Source organism: Hydractinia symbiolongicarpus, chromosome 9 (genome assembly GCF_029227915.1).
Source record: "Hydractinia symbiolongicarpus strain clone_291-10 chromosome 9, HSymV2.1, whole genome shotgun sequence".
In the NCBI taxonomy this organism is placed as follows: Eukaryota; Metazoa; Cnidaria; class Hydrozoa; order Anthoathecata; family Hydractiniidae; genus Hydractinia; species Hydractinia symbiolongicarpus.
In genome coordinates, this window is record NC_079883.1 from 4884772 (window position 1) to 4905482 (window position 20711).

The following is a 20711-nucleotide window of genomic DNA, read 5'->3' on the forward strand; positions in this document are numbered from 1 at the left end:
TCTGTTTTCAATCAGCTTTGTCAAGGTTTAAAATGTCAACATATTTGATAAAAATAATCGCAAAATGAAACTTGGGTGTCTTAAATTTCTGGTTTCGTTTTTTTTTCGTCAAAAAGCCATGAGAATATACGTTTTTAAGCAAATAGTTTTACGAAAAAAAATTGTCTCCCACTGGGATAGTATATGTCGAATAGGAAAGAAGAGAAAGTAAACTTTGGAAGCAAAGAAATGGAGTGTGGACGTTCCAGTTTTTAACCTCCCCCCCCCCTAAAAAAAAAAAAAAAATTATTGGACACCTAATGAAATTGTGCTTTAGTTGTGTTAGCTCCAAATATTTCGCTTTTTAAAAAGTTTAAGAGAGTCATTTAAAACTTTCGTTCAAGGAACAAGATAAAAAAATCCTTCGTAGAGAATACAAATATAATTTAAAAATCCAAAAAACTGTACAATCTTTTAGGTTGCAATGGTTAAAATTTCAGGTTAAAACCAAGCCCTTTAGCAGAGGAGCCTTTTTTGGTTGATGGCATGTGGAAACCACCTTGTTCTTCGCCCTAGAAAAAAAAACAAAAAACAAAATGCAGAACCGTTGGCACGAGTGTCTCACGTCGGACGGGTGACTTAAACATTGAGTATAAGAAAGATAGTGGCACCGGCGTAGTTTGGGGATTGGTGCACCCTGGTCTGTTTGAAAGGACAGGAAATATTTGGGTTAAAAGTAATTGTCGTCAACATTATACTGGCATCAAATGCAATTCTTTACTGCCATGACGAACAGATGATGAGCAAGATTTTCGTCAAGCGAAATTTTGTGGAAATCGATTCGATTGCAATATTCACAAGATTCAAAATGTCTAGAGGTGTTTACAATTTATCTGGTGCATTAATAAAAAGCACTGTGCCGGAGTGCATTTGTTGTGCAACTCACCAGATGGAATTCTCCTCCGCCTTCTGGAGGTTTTGGACTTGCATTCTTCTTTATCGCTTTGTGACCGAGTTCACTTTTTGCTGGCCAAGTAGGAAACATGGAAGGGTCGACAGGTAATGGAGATTCCTAAAATAAAATATAAAAAAGGAACCATTAAAAAACATTTTTCTGTTTATTAAATTTTTTTTATTTTATTAATTTTTTTAATCTAAATACGTTGCAACTTCAGGCAATATAATATGGTAGCACCTAATAATTCATTGCTTAACAATATAACCATTGTATTTCTAAAATCACAGGTGATACCTTGCCGCAAACAAGTATTATAATTAGTCAAGGTCATTAGCGTCATTTTTGCGGGCACAAACAAGAAATCAGCAGGTCATTTATTGACCTGCAATGCAACGTCTTAACAAACATCAGTTCGAACGCTATAATCAAAACAAACCAAAATACAAAATGCAAAATACACAAGCAACCAGAGAACTGACTTTTTATTTCCACATTAGTTACCTTGAAGTAGGGGTGTGCAAGAGACTCATCTGCGGTCAGGCGTTTGGCTGGATCGTATGTTAGAAGCCTAAAAATATAAAAGCACGTGTTAAATGAATCGCCATAGATTTTCTTTTTCAAACATGCACATGTTGGCCAACAACGAAAAGGAAAACCCACAGGCAATTTTACAGGAGTTTAACAGGATTTTTTTGGGTCGCCTATCTTCGCGCTACCGCCCGGAACCTTATTCCGCCATCCATTGCAAACGCCTACTTCTCAGTAAACCATCAATCACATACACTCACTACTCAGTGCTTTAGAAATCAACGCCTTTTTTTAAAGAAAGAATAAGAAAATCTGAAAATATAACCATTTTATTCCACTAAGTATTTTTAAACATTGTGAAAAAATCATTTAAGGGTGGAAGAGAGGGCGTAGTAATTATAGTAAATAGAATAGTCCACATATTAAAAAAGGGAGTAAAAAGATTAGCCAAACTACGGAACCCCCAATTCTTATTATATATTATACACAATCCATAACAGACTGTTGCAACAGGGTATATATTTGTATGTTTAAAACATGCTTTCAGTGGACGCGCATATTCCGGCATTTATTCTGATTTTAATGATTTTTACTGACTCAAAACTCTTGTTCTTAAGGCTGTTTCACAATACAGCAGCTGAAAATGTGTAATTTGAAACAAAATAAATTCCTGTGCATTTTTAATTTAATTGCAAACATTTGTGTCATACTTTTTCATCAATATATCACAGATTATTTGCACATTACATCAATTACATTGTGGCAATATTCTGCAATTATTTACAATACAATTCTTTACTGCTGTAATATAAAACAGCCTTTACAAAAACATCATTTATCAGTAGGAGTGTTAATTGCCAACTTAATTTGTTCTCAGGATTTACTGCTTTGGTAACGCTATTGAAGGTAAAAACATTTTCTAATTTACGCCATCTCTTATTACACTTTCATTTCAAACCTTCATGGCAGCCTACTTAATGTCAGTATGCTAAAACATTTTATAATTCATAACGTTTTAAGTAAGCCATGTCGAGTACCTTCTGAAAAGCTTGAAAACGTTGCAGCAAATCAAAACAATAAATTTGGGCCATGTGTATTGTGGACACCACCTTAAGGTGGGTAGGAGAAAAAATCCTCACCTTGACTAAAAACAAAAATTGGAAACGAAGTGTTCTTTAGGATACTTTGTTATTCAATCACTTGAAAGAAAATCAGAATAGCAAATCATAGAAAGGAAGCTTAACGCATGCTTTTCGACACACATGATAAAAAAAGAAAGACGTCATAGAAGTACAGAAAATATCATGCAGTGACGTCAATAAAGATTCCCAACTAATAAAAGAACACACAACGGCGCGTTCAAACATCTGCTTAGTTTGAATAACACATAACTTTTAGCGTGCTCTTATTTAGGGAAGAAACACCCTTTTCTTTCCATGCTAAAAGAGGAAGCAAATTGATGATAATTTTTGGTGACATAAAAGGTTTGCCGTCTTGATTGTCGCCTTTGTTCATCAACATTTTCTTCGCCTGTCACCTGTCATAACTTATCAGGAGCCAAGTGATCTAATCGATCCACCTTCACCCTGTTCGACTTTGAAAGCAAAATTAAATTCTATTTTTTGCTCGACGACATCGAATAATTCGAGGAAATTTTGAGCTAAGGGATATTTATTATTTCGAAATAATAAAGAAAGTCGCTTCAGCGGTTCAGAGAAGGTAGACAATAGATATACGTTGCCATTGCCTACCCAATTTTCCTCCCATGGCATAGGTTGACATACAGATGTGGTAAGGGCTCTTGCTAATCGTGCCTGCACTGTTGACTAAATCACGGACCATGTGATTACGAAGCAAACTAACGACTTAGCTACGAATTTCTTCGTACTTCGAGCTAGCATTTGAATAAAATTACCTGTTCATTAACTCGAATCCTTTGTCTGTCAAAGTAGCACCAAAACGTTGTCTCAACATGTTATATGGATGTTCAGCTATATTTATCTAAAGAAACGAAAAATATAAAAACTGAGCACATGTTATAAACGACCTTTTCATTTCTAAACAAATGGTTCAACAGTTCACCTTCTTAACTTGCGGATGCTCAGAATACGCTGGTGGTCCTGGCCAAATGCGATCATTTGGCGTGCCTAACTCCTTCAGAGGAGAAAAAAAAGAACAAATTGTTCAGTTAACTTGAGCGTTATAGATAATATTACCCAGACTTAAAAAAAAATGTAAAAAAGATCTAACGGTCCAGCAGTATTTTGAAACTGAAAAAAACACCAACAAAACAATCTCTACAAGCGATAGTAGTTTTTCTAATAAAACAACTGGCGTCAATTAAAAAAAAACACGGTTAAAACAACAACAACAAAAATTTATTCGAACCTTGAATATACGATTAATCTGATCAATTTCTGACTTGCCAGGAAACAGAGGTTTCATTGTTAATAGTTCTGCAAAGACACAACCAACACTCCACAAGTCTATAGCAGTGCTGTATTCCTAACAAGAAAATATTGGTTCATATCACATGCACATACAGAACATATGAGTTCGTCATTGCCTAAAATGCACTTTTGGCGCGAAATGGATTAGGCAAATGGTCAAACAATTGAAATTTTTAGTCTGGATTTGATTGCAAGTTTAGCCGCTAAAGTATGTAACATGCTTTTCTTAAATGTTAAATGAAAATTTAATGCAAAAATTAGAGGTTTTTCCTTTCAATTAAATCTTTCGGCCAAATCTATATTATAATGCTTGCGACCGTTTGTAAGTCAAATATGGTAGTTGCAAATAGCGAAGGGCTCGCAACTAGTATAGGGTTAATTATTCTAAATTTTGCGTATTTCGACGAAAATCGCCAAATACGCCAACTATTCTTCACACCAAAAATTTTTGGCATACGTATTAAATCTTACAAAGGATGTTGTTTGTATATGTATAAAGCGATACCATAAAACTGAAGTGTGCTTCGAATAAAAGCAGTAGGCTCTGTCAATAAAACAAGATGAATGTCTAGGTAAATATTACCTTTGCACCTAGCAGTAGTTCTGGAGCACGGTACCACAATGTGACAACGATTGATGTATATTTCTTTAGTGGGGAACCATACTCTCTGGCTAAACCGAAATCTCCTATCTAAAAACACAAACTTGCATTAATAATGTATCAAAGAATCGGCTACAATGTAATGGATAACTAAACCCCCGGATTACTACACAGAGCCGCTGCAAATCTGACTGAATAGAACATCCTTTGATGACGACCTATGAATTGCGATTTCCGGTTACCATCTGTAATGAAAATTTGTAAAAGCGTCTACGCTTTGTAAGTTTGCTCATATGTAAATACCTTATAGTCAGAAATCTTTCGCGACATTTAAATAAAAATTTTGGGACAATTTCGCGATTTTTATTTTCACGATTCGTTGCCTTGAATTTTTTTCGCGACATTAAATTTTCGCGAAATTCATAGAGTTACGGAGTTGAGGAAAAACAAAATATGATTTTTAAGTACGTTTTTCTACTCTAGTAATGACATCTGTAAAAGGTCAATGTTATAATCAATAAGGTAGCGGAAGAACCTTTATTTTTGATCAAGCGAGGATAGTACAACCTTTCAAACTCGCCTCGGCGTTTGCCTAAATAATGGTATTGAGGTTAATGTGCCTATACCGGTTGAAAATCGAAGCTTCTCCACTGCCAAGTGAACTTCAATGATGTAACATAAAACAACAAACAAAATATACTCTCGATAAGAGTTTGTAAAGTGTCTTATGTTTATACGAACATAACAAACACGGATGGCCTTTGCTTTATAGCTTTACACAGCATGATACACCAAATTTCATACAGTATTTTAGTTTTTTAATCAAACAGATCAAACACGTTTCTTTCATACTCGTCTTCTTCTGATCCCTCCCAAGTCGAGGAATCTGAATATGAGTGAGTTTCGATTTTGGTACCATCAGGCGAGTGACTTGGACAGACCATTGCAAGGTCTACTTGAAAAAGTTCTTCTCTAAACGTCTGTACTGCGGGTAACATATCAATATCACGAAAAGTATCAAGTGAAGGAAGTTTAGAACTTCCTAACTTGTCCACGATACTCTCGTAAAGTTTAATTTATTAAATTTTCTGCGGCCGTAAGAGGATTTCATTTTTACATATCAATTTGGCAACCACAAGAACATCAGATTCTTAGCTGTGTTTTCAAATGTGGAAACCACTGTGACATGTTTGCCGTCAAAACTTGTGATGAAAATGGAAGAAGAGTGGGTCATCTTTTAAGAGAGATATCACGGAGAACGAAGTTTATCATTGACAGAACAGCTAGTTACTGCTTGTATAATCGGAACTCATTACCGACGATCACCGCTAGTGCAAGGGGGCTTAGAAATACCTTGTAAAATTTCAGTTCGTATACTTGGGACTTGTTCCAATTTGCTAGTTTTAGAACGATATAGAGTTTTATGCAATGATCTTACGTCGAACCCAAAAACGAAGAAATTTTAGGGTCCTTTATGGTTAGGGCCTTTGAACCTGAACTGCCGGTGCCACCAGTGGGTAAAAAGAAGAGGCAAGAAAAACGGCGAAGAAACACACTTGTTGAAGAAGAACCATCCCTTAACATTAGATAATTCTTTTTCAACAGGGCCCGTGAAAAATTGGTCACCGTGATAATGTGAATGAGAACACTGTTGATTTTCAACACGTTACAGAATCTGTTAGAGTAATAGATTAATTTTCATTTCTTGTCTTGTCTTAATTATATCTCATCCCCATGTTATATAATGTTTTTATTCAAGACTTTCCCGACCTTTAAAATCAGTCTCGCCATTTACCTAGGGAGGAGAGGTCTTGTTCTTCATTTCAGCCGGAATAGGCTGAAAATCAAGGTCAAAACCCAGCTCCATAGGAAAATGTCGAAACGAAATCCCATACTGTCTTTTAAACCCATATCCTCCGACCTCTCCTGGCCTTTGGTATCTGGTTAGGAATGTCACTAGGGATAAAAGAATTAAAACTGAAGAGGTTTCATAGATGTAAGCGTTAGACAGGAAAGTTTAAAAAAAGGAGATCGATGATTTATAACACAAAATGCCATTTAGGTTAACAGGCAAACCGCCTTCTAAAATTGTGTTTAAAAGTGCATTTCTTACTTAATTTTCCCGGGTTTTATTAAACTGGGTATCACCGGAATTATTTTGTTGCGAAAATTTTACGTCTGCTACCCTGTGGAGTCTAAAAAATGAAGACAAAAAGAAAATATCTCGCGGTTTTTATTTTCGCGATTTCGTCAGTTAATTTTTTTCGGGGCATTTTAATATCGCGAAAATGCCCAAAAATCGCGAAAATTAGTTGTCGCAAAAATTTCTGACTCTAAGGTATAACAGGGACAGGGACTAGAAAAGTGTGGAGATTAACATAAACTTATAACATCTGTATCAAAATAAACAGACATCCTGGCTCGGAAGAAAATTTGTGAGCTTTTTGCACTATGGCGGAAATTGCAGCCAAAGGAAAACGAGCCTTCGGAGATACCGTCGTAATTTACGCAAAATTAATCTCGAAATGTGACTTTTTTTTAAAAGAAAAAACCTTTTTAAAAAAATTCGACTGATAACTCGAATTTAGTTCTTTCGGATTCTATGGCATTGGGCAGCCGTAACACTAGACATCTAAAACAACAACACGCGCAACAACCATACAATCTTAGATTGAGCTTTTAGTTAAGCCCAAACTTGACCTAAAAAATTGAAAAATTTTTACATGTCTAAAATCTAAAAAAATGAACTCACGCCCACCGAAGAGTTAACAACTTCGCAAACCCTATAGCCTGACATCATATTTATTTAAATTTCCTTCCGCATAAAAAATTGTAAAAGTTTAATTACCTTTAGTATTCCTTTATGACTTAGCAGTAAATTGGATGCTTTAATATCTCGATGTAAAATCCAGTTATCATGCATGTGCCTCACACCACGTAATAGCTGTGACATTAACGTCTTCACTTCGCCTGGATGAATAAGAGTACACAACATCATTCATTGCTGAAGAAAGAAAGGGTTGCGGGAAAAATATGATTGCGGAAGAAAAGAATGGGGGAGAAAAGAATGGGGAGAAAAGAATGGGGAGAAAAAATGGGGACTTAATGTCTGCGGATTTGCTTCGTATTTCCAAACTTAAATCCGAATGTCTTAAACAAGGGGAGACATTCGAAATATTTTAACTCGCATTTTAACTTATTTTTGGCTTAATTGCAATGCTCTAAATTCAACACACTTTAGAAATACGAAAAAGCTGAATCAAAGCTACATACTATGTCACAAATTGTGCATGCGCATTTAATCACTCCGCATTTAATCACTCCGCATTTAATCACTCCGCATTTAATCACTCCGCATTTTGTCCGCAATTCTCAAAGTCCTATTCGCAAACTTCGCAAAAATTTCGCAACCTTTTTCTTTCTGTAAGGTAGCTATTTATTTATACCGTATTTTCTCCAATAAACGCATTGGGCGTTTATAAAGATTTTGAAGATTATTAAGGGGGCGTTTATTTACAAAAAATTTTTTTGATATGCAAGGGATTTTTTATATATTCTCAATATTTACAAGGTCATCTTCTTCTTTATCAGTCAATTAAATTCTCTTCAATATTGGCACCATCAATATTTGAATCAGTTTGGTCGAAGTGGTTTTCTAATAAACGCCCACTTTCATCAAACTAGGTTGGGGGAGGGGGCGTTTATTAGAGAGGGGCGTTTAAAAGAGAGGACTGTTTAATGGAGAAAATAATTTACAAGTGTAGAAAATATCTTATTAAAACATACCGACAAGAAAAGGCTGTGTCATTGTTTCCATGAGTGATTTTAAATCGTGTTCCACATAATCCATGACAATGTATATCTTATCCATATTACTACCAACAACTATCTCCTAAAGTATAAAGAACTTTGATTATGTTAATTGCAGAAGAGATCAATGCAACACTAAAAAAAAAAGTAAATCAAGCTTACTCTAACAGTCACAATATTTGGATGTTGCGCTTTTAACAGTGTGTTTATCTCTCTTAATGAAGTTATAGGGAATCCTTCTTTTTCTCGCTCCATTTTTAATCTTTTTAAAGCTACAATTTTATCTAAAATATAAATAATTTATCACTGGACACGCCCTACAGCGCACTTAGAATCACTAGGGGTTATTTTTTAATTTTAAGCAGAGCAGACATATATAAATGTTTAAACAATTGTATGTACATGTCAACAACTTCGGGTTACCATTTCTAAAAAACGATATAACTAAAATCAGTGAATCTATTACAGTAAAAAAAATATTTTTTTACCTGTGTACTTGTCCTTAGCTCTGTATACAACACCATAGGTACCTTCTTCGATACGATTTAACCAGGTGAACTCCTCCACATTTCTACACCCTTCAATAGCAGGAAAATACGATCTTTTTCTTTGAGGAGTGGGTGAGCGCTCAGGCGTTGGGGAGCGTTCAGGAGTAGGTGAACGACTTGGGGTATTGCTGATGGAAGAGGCGGAAGAGAGTTCAGCTACTTGTTCAGGAGACTGTTCTGGACTTGATGGAGACTTTTCGATTTTTTCTGGTGAGGAGTGTGCTGATGCATCTGATGATATGTCATCATACGAAGTTTCTTTTGATTGTATCTTCTCAGGAACGGGCGATTTTTTAATTGGGATTGTTTCTACAGACTTCTTTTCCTCCACTTCAGGTCTCTCCTCCTCACTTCTATGTTTTCTTTTCTTTTTCTTTCTAGACTTTTCTTCTGCTCTACGTGATTTAGATTTGTCTTTTTTCGAAATGTCATCTTTTTTAGGATTTTTCTCACCCTCTATATCAGACGGTGAATTTTTATGTTTTTCTTTTGATGATTTCTTTTTATAATCATTACTTTCTCGTTTTGAGTCTCTATTTTTACTTTCATAGTTTTCTTTCTGCTTAGAATGTTCCCTTGACCTTTCTCTATCCTTACTGCGATTAGAGTCCTTGCTTCGATCATGCAGAGAACCACGCTCTCTTGTATCTTTCAGCTTCTGTTCACTACCAATCCGTTTCAATAGATGCTTACGCAAGTCATCAGGGTGATCATTTCTCCTCTCTACTCTGCGATGTCTATCATCAAGTTCCGTATCAGAACGACTTCCACGCCGTTCATCAAAAATATCATAGGGGCGTTTCCTGCTTTGATCCTCTCTTGGGCTGTGCTTACCCTTGTGAGAGGAGCGGTCTTTTTCTGGTGAATTGTATTTTTTAGGACTTTTTTTGTCATTATCACAAGAGGTTTTTGATTTGATTTTTTTAATTTCCTGTTGTTGTGGTGTGTTGATTTCTAAATGATCAATCTCGACCTCTTCTTCTTCTTCTTTTTCTTTTTTATCCACAACTGCAGCAACAGTTTGTTTTTTACTCACAGGTTCTAAAAAACAATGAGTATCTAAAATTTTAATTTTTACACAGCAAATACTTCAAAACCTAAGAATATCAGCTACCAAAAATTTCAATGAAAAGTGTTTTTTAAAGTATCTTATGACCTATAAAAGAACTTCTCAAACTTAAGCTTTACAACTAACGTCACCATCATTTGTCAATTTAGATTTTCTCTAAAAGAAGGCAAAAAATTCGACTATATATATTTTTTTGTTGAATAACATATTTGTCTACTAATACACATCATAGTGGTTCTATGGAACACTCGGAACATAACTAATTAGACTGAGCAAGGTTTATTTTGGTCATAAGACCATTGAATATTGTAAATGGTTAAATGTCGAGATTATGAAAGAAAGCAATAAAGCTTTCCTCGCATTCTGATTGGCTTAACGCTTTTCTTGACAACATACACAATATACAACTGCATGTAGCTAAGAGATGTAATACAATAACAGTCTTCTTATATTTTAAAGTCACGGCCTTTAAAATATAAGAAGACTTAGGTCTTAACCCGAATTGGTCCCAACAAAAGCATGTTTACTAACTAACTTGCACACATATGCATGGAATCCTTTATGGCTGCTGACACCAAGTATTTTTCACTACATGAGTACTTTGGGCCACAATGGAAACAATTTTTTAAAGCTATATCCACCTAGTCCGAAACAGAAAAGTAGATGACGTCATCAAAAAACTATGCAACCATTCCTCAAACTGACATGATCCCATATATTTTCTTGGTCAGAATTTTAATACAATAGAAGGAACCGGTTAACTAATTTCTAAAACCATTTTTTTTTTACATTAGTGGGTCTTTGCTGATGTCAGCAGTATTATTAAACCCTTATCCCTTTTTTGAAAGCACATGATCCTATATATTATTTGATCAGTTCCAAGCTCTTAACAATAGACAAATTCTTAAACCTTTATCTTTTTCATTGTTCTTCTGCCTATGTGTATTTTTCCATGGGCTTATCGACTAGTAAAATGGAATATTTCGACAATTATCTTTTGACGCAAATGGTACTGCTAAGATATCATATCAAACATGTATCAAAGATACCAATAGTCTCAAGTAGTAGTAGTAGTAGTATTTATTTGCTGCTATATAGATTGTACAGTACTAAATAATACATAAATGTGTAAATGTATATAATGTTGTATGTTGAAAAAATAAAAATAATACAATACAAGCTATAGCAGTCAGGAGACCGACCACTAGCAAAAGCTAATCTAAGGAGGCCACCTTTAGGTATAGTTTCAAAACTATTTTTGTTTATGTGCAATATGCAAAAAAAAAAAAAAATGTGATTTTTGTGATTTTTTTGGAGAAATGTACAGGTAAATAATTTAAGTCTAGAAAGACTAACTGAAGTAAGATCAATAGAATTGAAATGCTTTTGGAGAGAGTTCCAGTTTTTTATAGCTTGATAGTGAATAGAATCCGTATCATATGTTAAAGTCCTAATGGATGGTATAGAAAGAAGTTTGTAGGAGTATCCTCTAGTTACATGAGTATTTGGCAGATAAGTCAGATTGAAAGAATTTTGTATATACGAAGGAGATAAGTTGTTACGAGTTTTATACACTAAGAAAACGTTTAATGTGAAAATTATATCAGCAAGGGGAGGTATATCAAAAAGTGGTTGAGAGTGGGCATAGTAATCAGAAAAAGTTATGAGGTGAACTGCAGATTTTTGTAGTTTAAAAACACGAGAGTTGAGTGGAAGATTTTGACTCCAGACTTGGGTTGCATATGATAGATGGGAGTGAAAAAGGGCAAAATATACAGTGCGTAGGGTTTTCTGAGATAAGTGATAACGCAATTTTGAGAGAATAGCATTGACTCTACGAAGTTTAAGAGCAAGACTGTTATAATGATAGAACCAGCTTAAATTTTCATTCAAGTAAACCCCCAGGTATTTGACTGAAGATGAGAGTGAGAGACGTTTACCACCTAGTTTCAACTTGATGTCATAGTTAATTTTTTTCCTCATATTTCTGAAAAGGATAACTTCTGTTTTGTTCACGTTAAGAGCTATCTTATTAGCATTTAGCCATTGTAGTAATAGTTTTAGATCAAGGTTAACTTTCTTTTTAATAATGCTAAGATCTGTATGAGAAAATAGGAGACAGGTGTCATCAGCAAATAGGAAAGTTTCTGAGCTAATTACTGCATCAGAGATGTCATTGATATAGAGTAAGAAAAGGAGGGGTCCTAGAACAGAACCTTGTGGTATGCCATTTGGAATAGATTTGAGATTAGAACTGTGGCCATTGATAGACACATACTGGTTACGATTGAGAAGGTATGATTTAAACCATTGCTTAAGCAAACCTCTAATCCCATAATGATTTAATTTGGATTTGCAGATGTGTTAAGAAGGGAAGACCAGCGCAATGAGATATTCAAGATAGCAAAGCAAATGAAGAAGACTAATCAAGATGTTGTGGGTGAGATGTGTATACGTAATGATGAAGGTGTTTTGGCTAGCACAGAGGAGGAGAAAAGGGTAGCTTGGAAATATTATTATCAGAGGTTGCTTAACACTGAGTTTGATTGGGATGAGGATAATTTGTCTGATGATGATGTTGTAGAAGGGCCAGCTATGCTGATCAAGACAGAATCATCATCATTCTCGGCTTAACGTCCGTTTTCCATGCTAGCATGGGTTGGACGGGGTATATTAATGACCCTCTTCCAATCTGATCTAGACTGTGTTAGATCTAAACTCAACTTCCTCTCTATCAAGTCTGTTCTTATAACCTCCTGCCAAGTCTTTCTCGGTCTGCCTCTGGGCTTTGCCCCAGGAACTATCAAGTCTCTACACTTTCTTACCCAATTATCCTCCTCCATTCTTTCCAAGGTAGTGGAGGCTATTAGGAAATTGAAGATTGGCAAGGCTGCAGGAGAATCACGTATTGTTGCAGAGATGGTAAAAGCATCTGGATATATTGGAGTTGAGCTTATTACAAGTCTTGCTAATCAGCAAGGATGGTGCTATTCTGAGTGAGTGGTAGTCGGCAGTCGAGTGTAATAGTGAATTGTTTCAAGGGCAAGAGTGATGTATTAGAAAGAGGTAACTATAGAGGTTTGAAGTTGGTTGATCAAGTAATGAGAGTTATTGAAAGAGTGACTGATAAGTTACTTAGAGAAAGAATTGATATAGATAAGATGCAATTTGGTTTTGTTCCAGGGTGTGGCACTACAGATGCAATATTTTTACTCAGACAGCTTCAGGAAAAGTATTCAGGAAAGAGAAAGAATCTCTATTTTGCCTTAGTAGATTTAGAGAAAGCTTTTGATAGAGTGTCACGAAAAATTATTTGGTGGGCTATGAGAAAATTAGGTGTGGATGAGTGGCTACTTACGATGGCACAGTCTATGTACAGCAATGCTAGAAGTTGTGTCAGGATTAACGATTCACTTAGTGATGAATTTAGTGTAAATGTTGGTGTACATCAGGGTTCTGTACTTAGTCCTTTGTTGTTTGTTCTAGTCTTAGAAGCGCTGTCGAAGGAGTTCAGAACAGGTTGTCCATGGGAATTATTGTATGCAGATGATTTGGTTCTCAAAGCAGAGTCGATGGAAGAATTAGTTGAAAAGTTCTAGAAGTGGAAGAAAGGACTAGAAGAGAAAGGGCTAAGGGTGAACACAGCCAAGTCTAAAGTCATGATTAGTAGCACTGCAGCCAAGTGTGACCTTGTAGTTGGAAAGGGGTTGGTAGTAACTCAATTTTTTGTCAGACTTGCAAGCATTGGGTACATAAAAAGTCCAGTAGTATTGGTGGAAGGTTAAGAGCTGACATCCAGTTTGTATGCAAGCGTTGCAAATGTGAGATTATAGAGAATGAAGTATTTCCAGCTTCAATGATGTACAACAGTGGCTCGTTAGAGATAGTTGAGAACTTCTGTTACTTAGGTAATATGTTGGTCAGTGAAGGGGGTGTTGGAAGAAGTGTTACTTGCAGGATAGGTTCTGCTTGGAAAAAGTTCAGAGAGTTACTTCCTTTGTTGACTAGCAGAGTCTTGTCAATTGAGTTAAAAGGTAGGTTGTATGAGGCCTGTGTAAGAAGTGTTACGTTGTACGGTAGTGATACATGGGCAGTGAAGCAGGAAGATCTTGACCGTTTAGAAAGGAATGATATGAGAATGGTTAGGTGGATGTGTAACGCCAGTCTGAGAGACAGAAAGAGTTCAGATGAGCTAAGAAGCAGGCTAAGTATCCGTAGAATTAAAGATGTTATCCAGATAAGAAGATTGAATTGAGTGACGCACTTGAAAAGAATGGAGGGGAATAGTTGGGTAAGAAAGTGTAGAACCCACATGAGAAATGTCCTTTGTCTAGGGCTGAGCGAATTTGGTCAGTGAGGCTGATAAGTGCATGAGAGGTGGAATACTTACTTTGAAATTCGAACTGTTTGTTAGTAATTATGTTATGTTTATTTAGGAAGGATGTTAATCTAGAATGTACAAGTTTTTATCTATTTTTATTATATTTACTAAATTTTATCTATGTTGGAAAGAAGAGATATCGCCCTGTAGTTAGTGACTTCAAAAGGGGAACCTTTGTTTTTAAAGATGGGGACCACTTTAACTAATTTTAGTGCATTGGGAAAAATACCTGTTTCCAAAGAGAGATTAAATATATCTATTAAGATTTTAGATATGTCTATTAGGAGAATATTCAATACTTTATTTGGAATACTATTTGGTTCAGTTGCCTTGTTTGGATCCAAAGATTTTATTATTTTTATTACCTCATGTTTCTTTATTGAAGAAAAGAAAAGGGATTTAGCAGAATGGTTGTTAAGAAAATGTTTAAAAGTTTTATTAGAGAGTGGGATATGTTATTTTGCCTGCTATGGTAGTGAAATAATTGTTGATTGTGTTACTTAATATCAGTTGAAAGAATAAGATAAAAACAACGTAAAATAATTTTCTTGCAAATAACTTTCAGAAATTGTTGTTGTGAAGTTTACGGCAACAAAACATTTTCTCACTATACCAATGTATACAATTCTGATAATCATGATAGTTCTTATGTGGATTGTATGTCACAGCAGTTGTCAGAGACAAGCTTTAAAAATGCTTCTCATAGTCAAAGTTCCACAAAAATTGTGCTGGAGATCCAATTATAGACTCCTCAATAGAACCTTTTATACAAACAAGGGCATGTCTTACTTGTTTCTGCTGTGTCGTGCAAGAGAGATACCTTTGAGGAGTATATCATTCTGGACCTCTGTTTGATACAGCATGTAATGGTAGAATTTATAGTGCCCTTAGGGTTTAATTAAGCATGAAAATAATTATTTATAATAGCACCCCTTACCTTTTGGTGTTTCTTCTACTTCTGATTCCTCACTGGATGTAACCTCAGCATGTATTTTTATTTCAACATCAGCAGCATCGAGTTCAGGACTAGAAACAATTTCACCATCTTCAGCTTCTGGAACACGTTGGATAGTTGATTTCATCTGTACTAATTTTAAAGTAGTTAACATATTTATTATGATATAAGCAATTCAAACACCAAATAAAGGAGTGGTGACACAGAAATAATTAATCACTATGCACAGGTTTTTTTTGTGCTAAGTCAACAAAAACAATATATCAACAACCATAAAAATAAACTATAAAACACTTTAAACAAAGCAACCTAAAATTTCAGCACTTCACCATCTTGACCACTTTCCAACCAATAGTTTGCGATAATAAAACGTTTGTGGATGTGCCCATTTTTATTTCTAATTATTCTTAGGGCACTTACGGAATCTTTTTAGTGCGAAAATCTGTCATAAATGTTTTCTCCAAAATTTTTAGGCAAAAATCATTTTTCGCAATGAAAGAAACAGGTTTTATTAGTTTAATTGATGTTAAAAATAATATACTACACACATTTTGAACGTTCGTCTGTCTTCGATTTCTTTGGTGGGCTTGGTGAAGGATCAAGGTCAAGAAATGGTATGTCATCCTAAAAATGGATCACCTGCATTAAGACTTCACAAGGCTTACAGTTATCATTTGACAGTTTTCACTTTCTCTTAGATAAACAAAGAGCTAATTTCCACTACTGCTCCAATTCATGGTAACCAAAGAGAAAACATTCAAACAAGTGAAGTTTCATCTTGCTTTTTTTATCTTCTTGAATTTTTTTTAAGGTTAAATTAAAAGGCTAAATTATTATTCTGAAATTGTAACACCTACACCGAGCAAAACACAAAACTAAAAAAACAAACCTGTTTGCTCATTTCAAACTCTTCCTCGCTTTCCATGATGTTTATTGTATCACTTAATTGTGACGTAGGTGTGGTGTCGCTAGAATCGTTTATAACAACAACGTTTCCTTCATCCATTCAATGCATATATTTATAACTAAAACTAAAAACTAAAAATTAAGTTTAAATGTGAAAATTCATATCGGCATTAAAAATTATCGGCATTAAGTCAAAAGCTTTATAAAAATAACATCATGAATTTTTTTATATTTCCTAGGATAGCTTCTGAGCAAAAAATGTTTAGAGAGTTACTTTATTTAGCAGAATCTTCTTGCTAATATCTACACAGTATTTTTGCACAACTATTTTGCTACAAGAGTTGTCTAGGTTTTAGTTCAGCAGCGGCAGCAATGGTTCATACATATTCCCACATGCGCCTTTCACACGCCATGCGCCATCAACCAAAAATTTGGACAGCTGTGTGTGTGTAACCTATTTATTATTATTACTTAATTATTATTATTATATATTATCATTACGGTGAAACACACCTATTTATGAATTCTGATATTATTATATGGTAACACACACCAATATAGACTATGTCATTATCTATTATTATTATGTGGTAACACATGCTGAGCTACTTTTAGCTCGTGATTACAGCCGTCTGAACCCATGATGGCACTTAGCTTTTACCGTTGTGAATGCTGTCAAGGCAGATCCTGATAACGACAAAATCACAAATACTAAATTTTTCCAACTTAAAAAAAAACAAGAAAAATCTGTCAGAAAGCGAGAAAAATCAGATCACTTTTTCCCCTCAAAGATAAAGTTACACACCAATCTTCAGTCATTTACGAAGGAGTTTGTTCATGTAGTGGGAAATACATAGGTAAAACAAAACGCAATGCAGAAGTAAGATGGAGAGTGTATATATATTACCCGTTATATCTTAGGAACCCTACTTGTTACGATTTATCTTATGTTAGGAACTCTACTCGTTATGATCTAGCATTTATCATTATTCAAGATTATAGCATATCAGCAAGTCACAACATTGTCTCAGTTATCGATCACATCCTTATACATGGCGCTGCGAGCAGTTTAATCATACCTACAACCTTCGATTCCTTGACGCTTGTTCCTTCAACAAACCAATTCTCGAATCCATCATTCGTTTGTTCAAACGTGAACTCGAACTGTGTAAGTTATACAAACATTCAAAAAAAAAAACTTTCACAAACCACTGAAAACTTGTTATTTCACTCGAAGTTATACGATTACACATACATCAAACATATTTGAACTTGCTGCATCATTTTACAGAACATTGTTTACTCACTAATTTGCTTTGTTATCGCAATTGTATTCACTTTTCGTCGTTTTGTGAGTGCTCCGAACACTCTCGCTTGTTATTATTCCTTGGTCACACCGCCATCTTGGATTTACGCCATCGTGGTCACACGCCGATTCGCTCTTCAAAGATTTCTCGCTATATCGCCGTACTCCGCCTTGAATTGCAATGTCGAACCCTGAGGACGCCGCCCCAACCGCCCCGACCCCCGCCGGCACCGATGCAACTACCGCCGCTCTGGCCATGGTGCTAGAAATGCAAAAGCAACAGAAAGTCATGCAGGAACAATGGACCCAATTCATGTCCCAAGTCCTCCCTACCGTAGCTCTGAACAACCAAGCACCTGCACCTCCATCTACCAACGAAAGAAATCGATGTTCGAAACCGGACCGACCGACGATTTCTGCGGATTGCAGTGACAATAAATGGATAATCTTCACGGATGCGTGGAGACGATACAAACAAATGACCCACCTTCAAAACATACAGGACATCAGGAATGAACTACGCTCCACCTGCGATTCCAACGTGAATGAAATGCTTTACAACTTTGTTGGGCCAGACGCCCTCGATAGAGCCACTGAAGCGGAACTGCTATCATACATCAAATCGGTTGCAGTAAAAACGATTCACCCTGAAGTTTACCGACAACAGTTTATCTCCATGCGACAAAGTGACAGCGAAACGATCACTCACTTCATCTCCCGTTTAAAATCTCAAGCGATGCTCTGCAACTTTTCACGTAAATGTGACTGCGATGACCAAAACTGTGAAATATCGTATTCCGAAAATATGATTATGTCGCAAGTTATAGCAGGATTATTGAGCTCCTCCCATCGCACAAAGATCTTAAGTGAAATGACTTCCATAGAGACACTTACCCAAATGACAGACCGCCTCCTTACACTCGAAGCAACCGCCCAAGCCACGGAGCACTTTAAACCATCATTGCCCGCCCAATCAGATGTAAGCGGCGTCAAATCCGACTACCAACGCAACAAACGTAGTGACTTAAGACAGAAGTCACAAGGCAACAATCGCCCAAACTATCAGAAAGGAGATCGAAAATGCAGAGGATGTGGACACAACCGTCATCCAAAAGGGAGAGAGCAATGCCCAGCACAAGGCAAAAAATGTAATAACTGTGGAAAACTTAACCATTTCGCGAATGTTTGCATGAGCAGTAAGACGAACGCCATTCAAGACGCCCCAGATCCATCCGACCCAGCTGAAACTTCCTTCCTTGGTAGCATCACTGAGTCCTTCTGACTAGATGGCGTACCTCACGGACAATGGGAAAATGATAAATTCATCGAACAAAAACCATCCCCACAGCCAACAGTAAATATCTCTATTTCACTCAACTCATCTGCACATCAGAAACTTTGTAAATCGTTTTCTTTGAATAAACTTCAACCTACCAGAGTTAGCGCCATCGCCAATACTGGCGCTCAAACATGTACAGCAGGAATAGAACTGCTTTCACAATTGAATTGTAGTAAAAACGCTTTGATAAAAACTCGACATCGTCTCCGCGCTGTGAACAATAACGACATCAGTATTAAAGGCGCAATCATTGCTGACATCACCGTCGGTACATCGACCACCACAGAAATTGTTTACTTATGTGACAAAGTTAAAGGATTTTTTCTATCAAAAACAGCACTGAAAAAGTTGAACATCGTACACTCTACCTTCCCGGAGCAGATTGCAACCAGCCAACTGAATGCAACAGACTCACCAGACGACTCCGTTGCCGAGTGCGGATGTCCACGTCGTTCACCATATGTCCACCCATACCTGACACGATTCCGTTTCCAGCGACACCAGAGTATACAGAACAATTAGAGGTTTGGATCAAAACATACTTTTCGAGTAGTGCATTTAACACTTGCAAACACCAAAAGCTACAAGTGATGACAGGCGAACCATTAAAAATCCAATTTCGTGAGGACGAAAACCCTGTCTCCGTTCATAAACCAATACCAGTACCACATCACTGGAAAGAATCCGTCAAAGACCAACTCGATCAAGATGTAAACTTGGGGATAGTCGAACCAGTCCCAACCGGGACACCTACAAACTGGTGTTCTCGGATGATTACCGTTCCCAAGAACGACGGCACTCCCCGTCGAACAGTAGATTTGCAAAAACTAAACGCATCTACCAAACGAGAAACTCATTACAGCCAATCACCCTTCAACATCGTAAGTGTAGTTCCACCGCAAACCAAAAAGACAACCCTCGACGCCTGGAACGGATACCACAGCGTTCCATTAGCCAACGACGCAAAAGAAGCAACGACATTCATCACCGAATGGGGCAGATACCGCTACCTCCGAGCACCACAAGGATTCCATGGATCTGGAGACGGGTATACGAAACGCTTTGACGATATAACAAATGACTTTCCCCGTGTCCAACGTTGTGTAGACGACTCGATCCTTTGGGACTCTGACATCGCAACAGCATTTTGGCACACAATGAACTACATTACACTATGTGCCAACAACGGGATAGTGTTTAATCCCGAGAAATTTCAATTCGCGAAAGACACCGTCGAATTCGCTGGTTTTGTTATCACACCACATGGTTACAAACCAAACCAAAAAATCTTAAAAGGCATCAAAAACTTTCCATCGCCGACCAACATCACCGGTGTTCGATCATGGTTCGGCTTAGTAAACCAAGTCTCCTACGCCTTCGCACAAGCACCCGTCATGACTCCGTTCAGAGAACTCTTGAAACATGATGGAAAATTCTATTGGGATGAGACGTTAGAGCGCGTATTTCAAGAATCCAAACAAAAGATCCTCGACAGCATCGATGAAGGCGTTCGCTCTTTCGAGATAAACCGACAAACCTGCATCACGACCGACTGGAGCAAGACTGGTATCGGCTTCACCCTTCTCCAAAAACATTGTTTGTGTCCTTCGATTAAGCCAACGTGCGGAGAAAACCACTGGAAAACATGCTACGCTGGTTCTCGCTTCACATCCCCCGCAGAGAGCGGATACGCACCAGTCGAAGGCGAAGCACTCGCTTTACTTACAATCTTGCCGAATGTTTGTAATGGGATGCCCTAACCTAATTATCGCCGTCGACCACGAGTCTCTGGTACCAATATTTAACAAAAGAGAATTGTTCGAGCTAAAAAACCCAAGACTGTTAGACATCAGAGAAAAGACTCTAATGTATAACTTCCAA

The 20711-nt window shown here is 36.6% G+C and overlaps 1 protein-coding gene across 1 annotated transcript; it reads right to left on the bottom strand.

Annotated features, from left to right (window-relative positions):
* Window positions 1-406: 406 nt before the first annotated feature.
* On the bottom strand, window positions 407-18943 carry LOC130656391 (cyclin-dependent kinase 11B-like). Its single transcript, XM_057459239.1, has 15 exons — window positions 18926-18943; window positions 16169-16310; window positions 15828-15903; window positions 15262-15411; window positions 8815-9915; window positions 8489-8610; window positions 8303-8408; window positions 7365-7486; window positions 4499-4606; window positions 3854-3970; window positions 3548-3619; window positions 3381-3466; window positions 1439-1505; window positions 926-1051; window positions 407-551 (listed from the first exon to the last, which is right to left on the bottom strand). The coding sequence occupies exons 2-15, from the start codon at window positions 16283-16285 to the stop codon at window positions 468-470; spliced, it is 2454 nt and encodes an 817-aa protein (XP_057315222.1). The 5' UTR covers window positions 16286-16310; window positions 18926-18943; the 3' UTR covers window positions 407-467.
* Window positions 18944-20711: the final 1768 nt, after the last annotated feature.

Coding starts and splice junctions, on each gene's coding strand:
- LOC130656391 (XM_057459239.1), bottom strand. CDS start 16,285: ATGGATGAAGGAAACGTTGTTGTTATAAACGATTCTAGCGACACCACA. Junction 9,916..15,261: donor AGTAGAAGAAACACCAAAAG/GTAAGGGGTGCT, acceptor ATTGTTTTTTAG/AACCTGTGAGTAAAAAACAA. Junction 8,409..8,488: donor CAAATATTGTGACTGTTAGA/GTAAGCTTGATT, acceptor TTTATACTTTAG/GAGATAGTTGTTGGTAGTAA.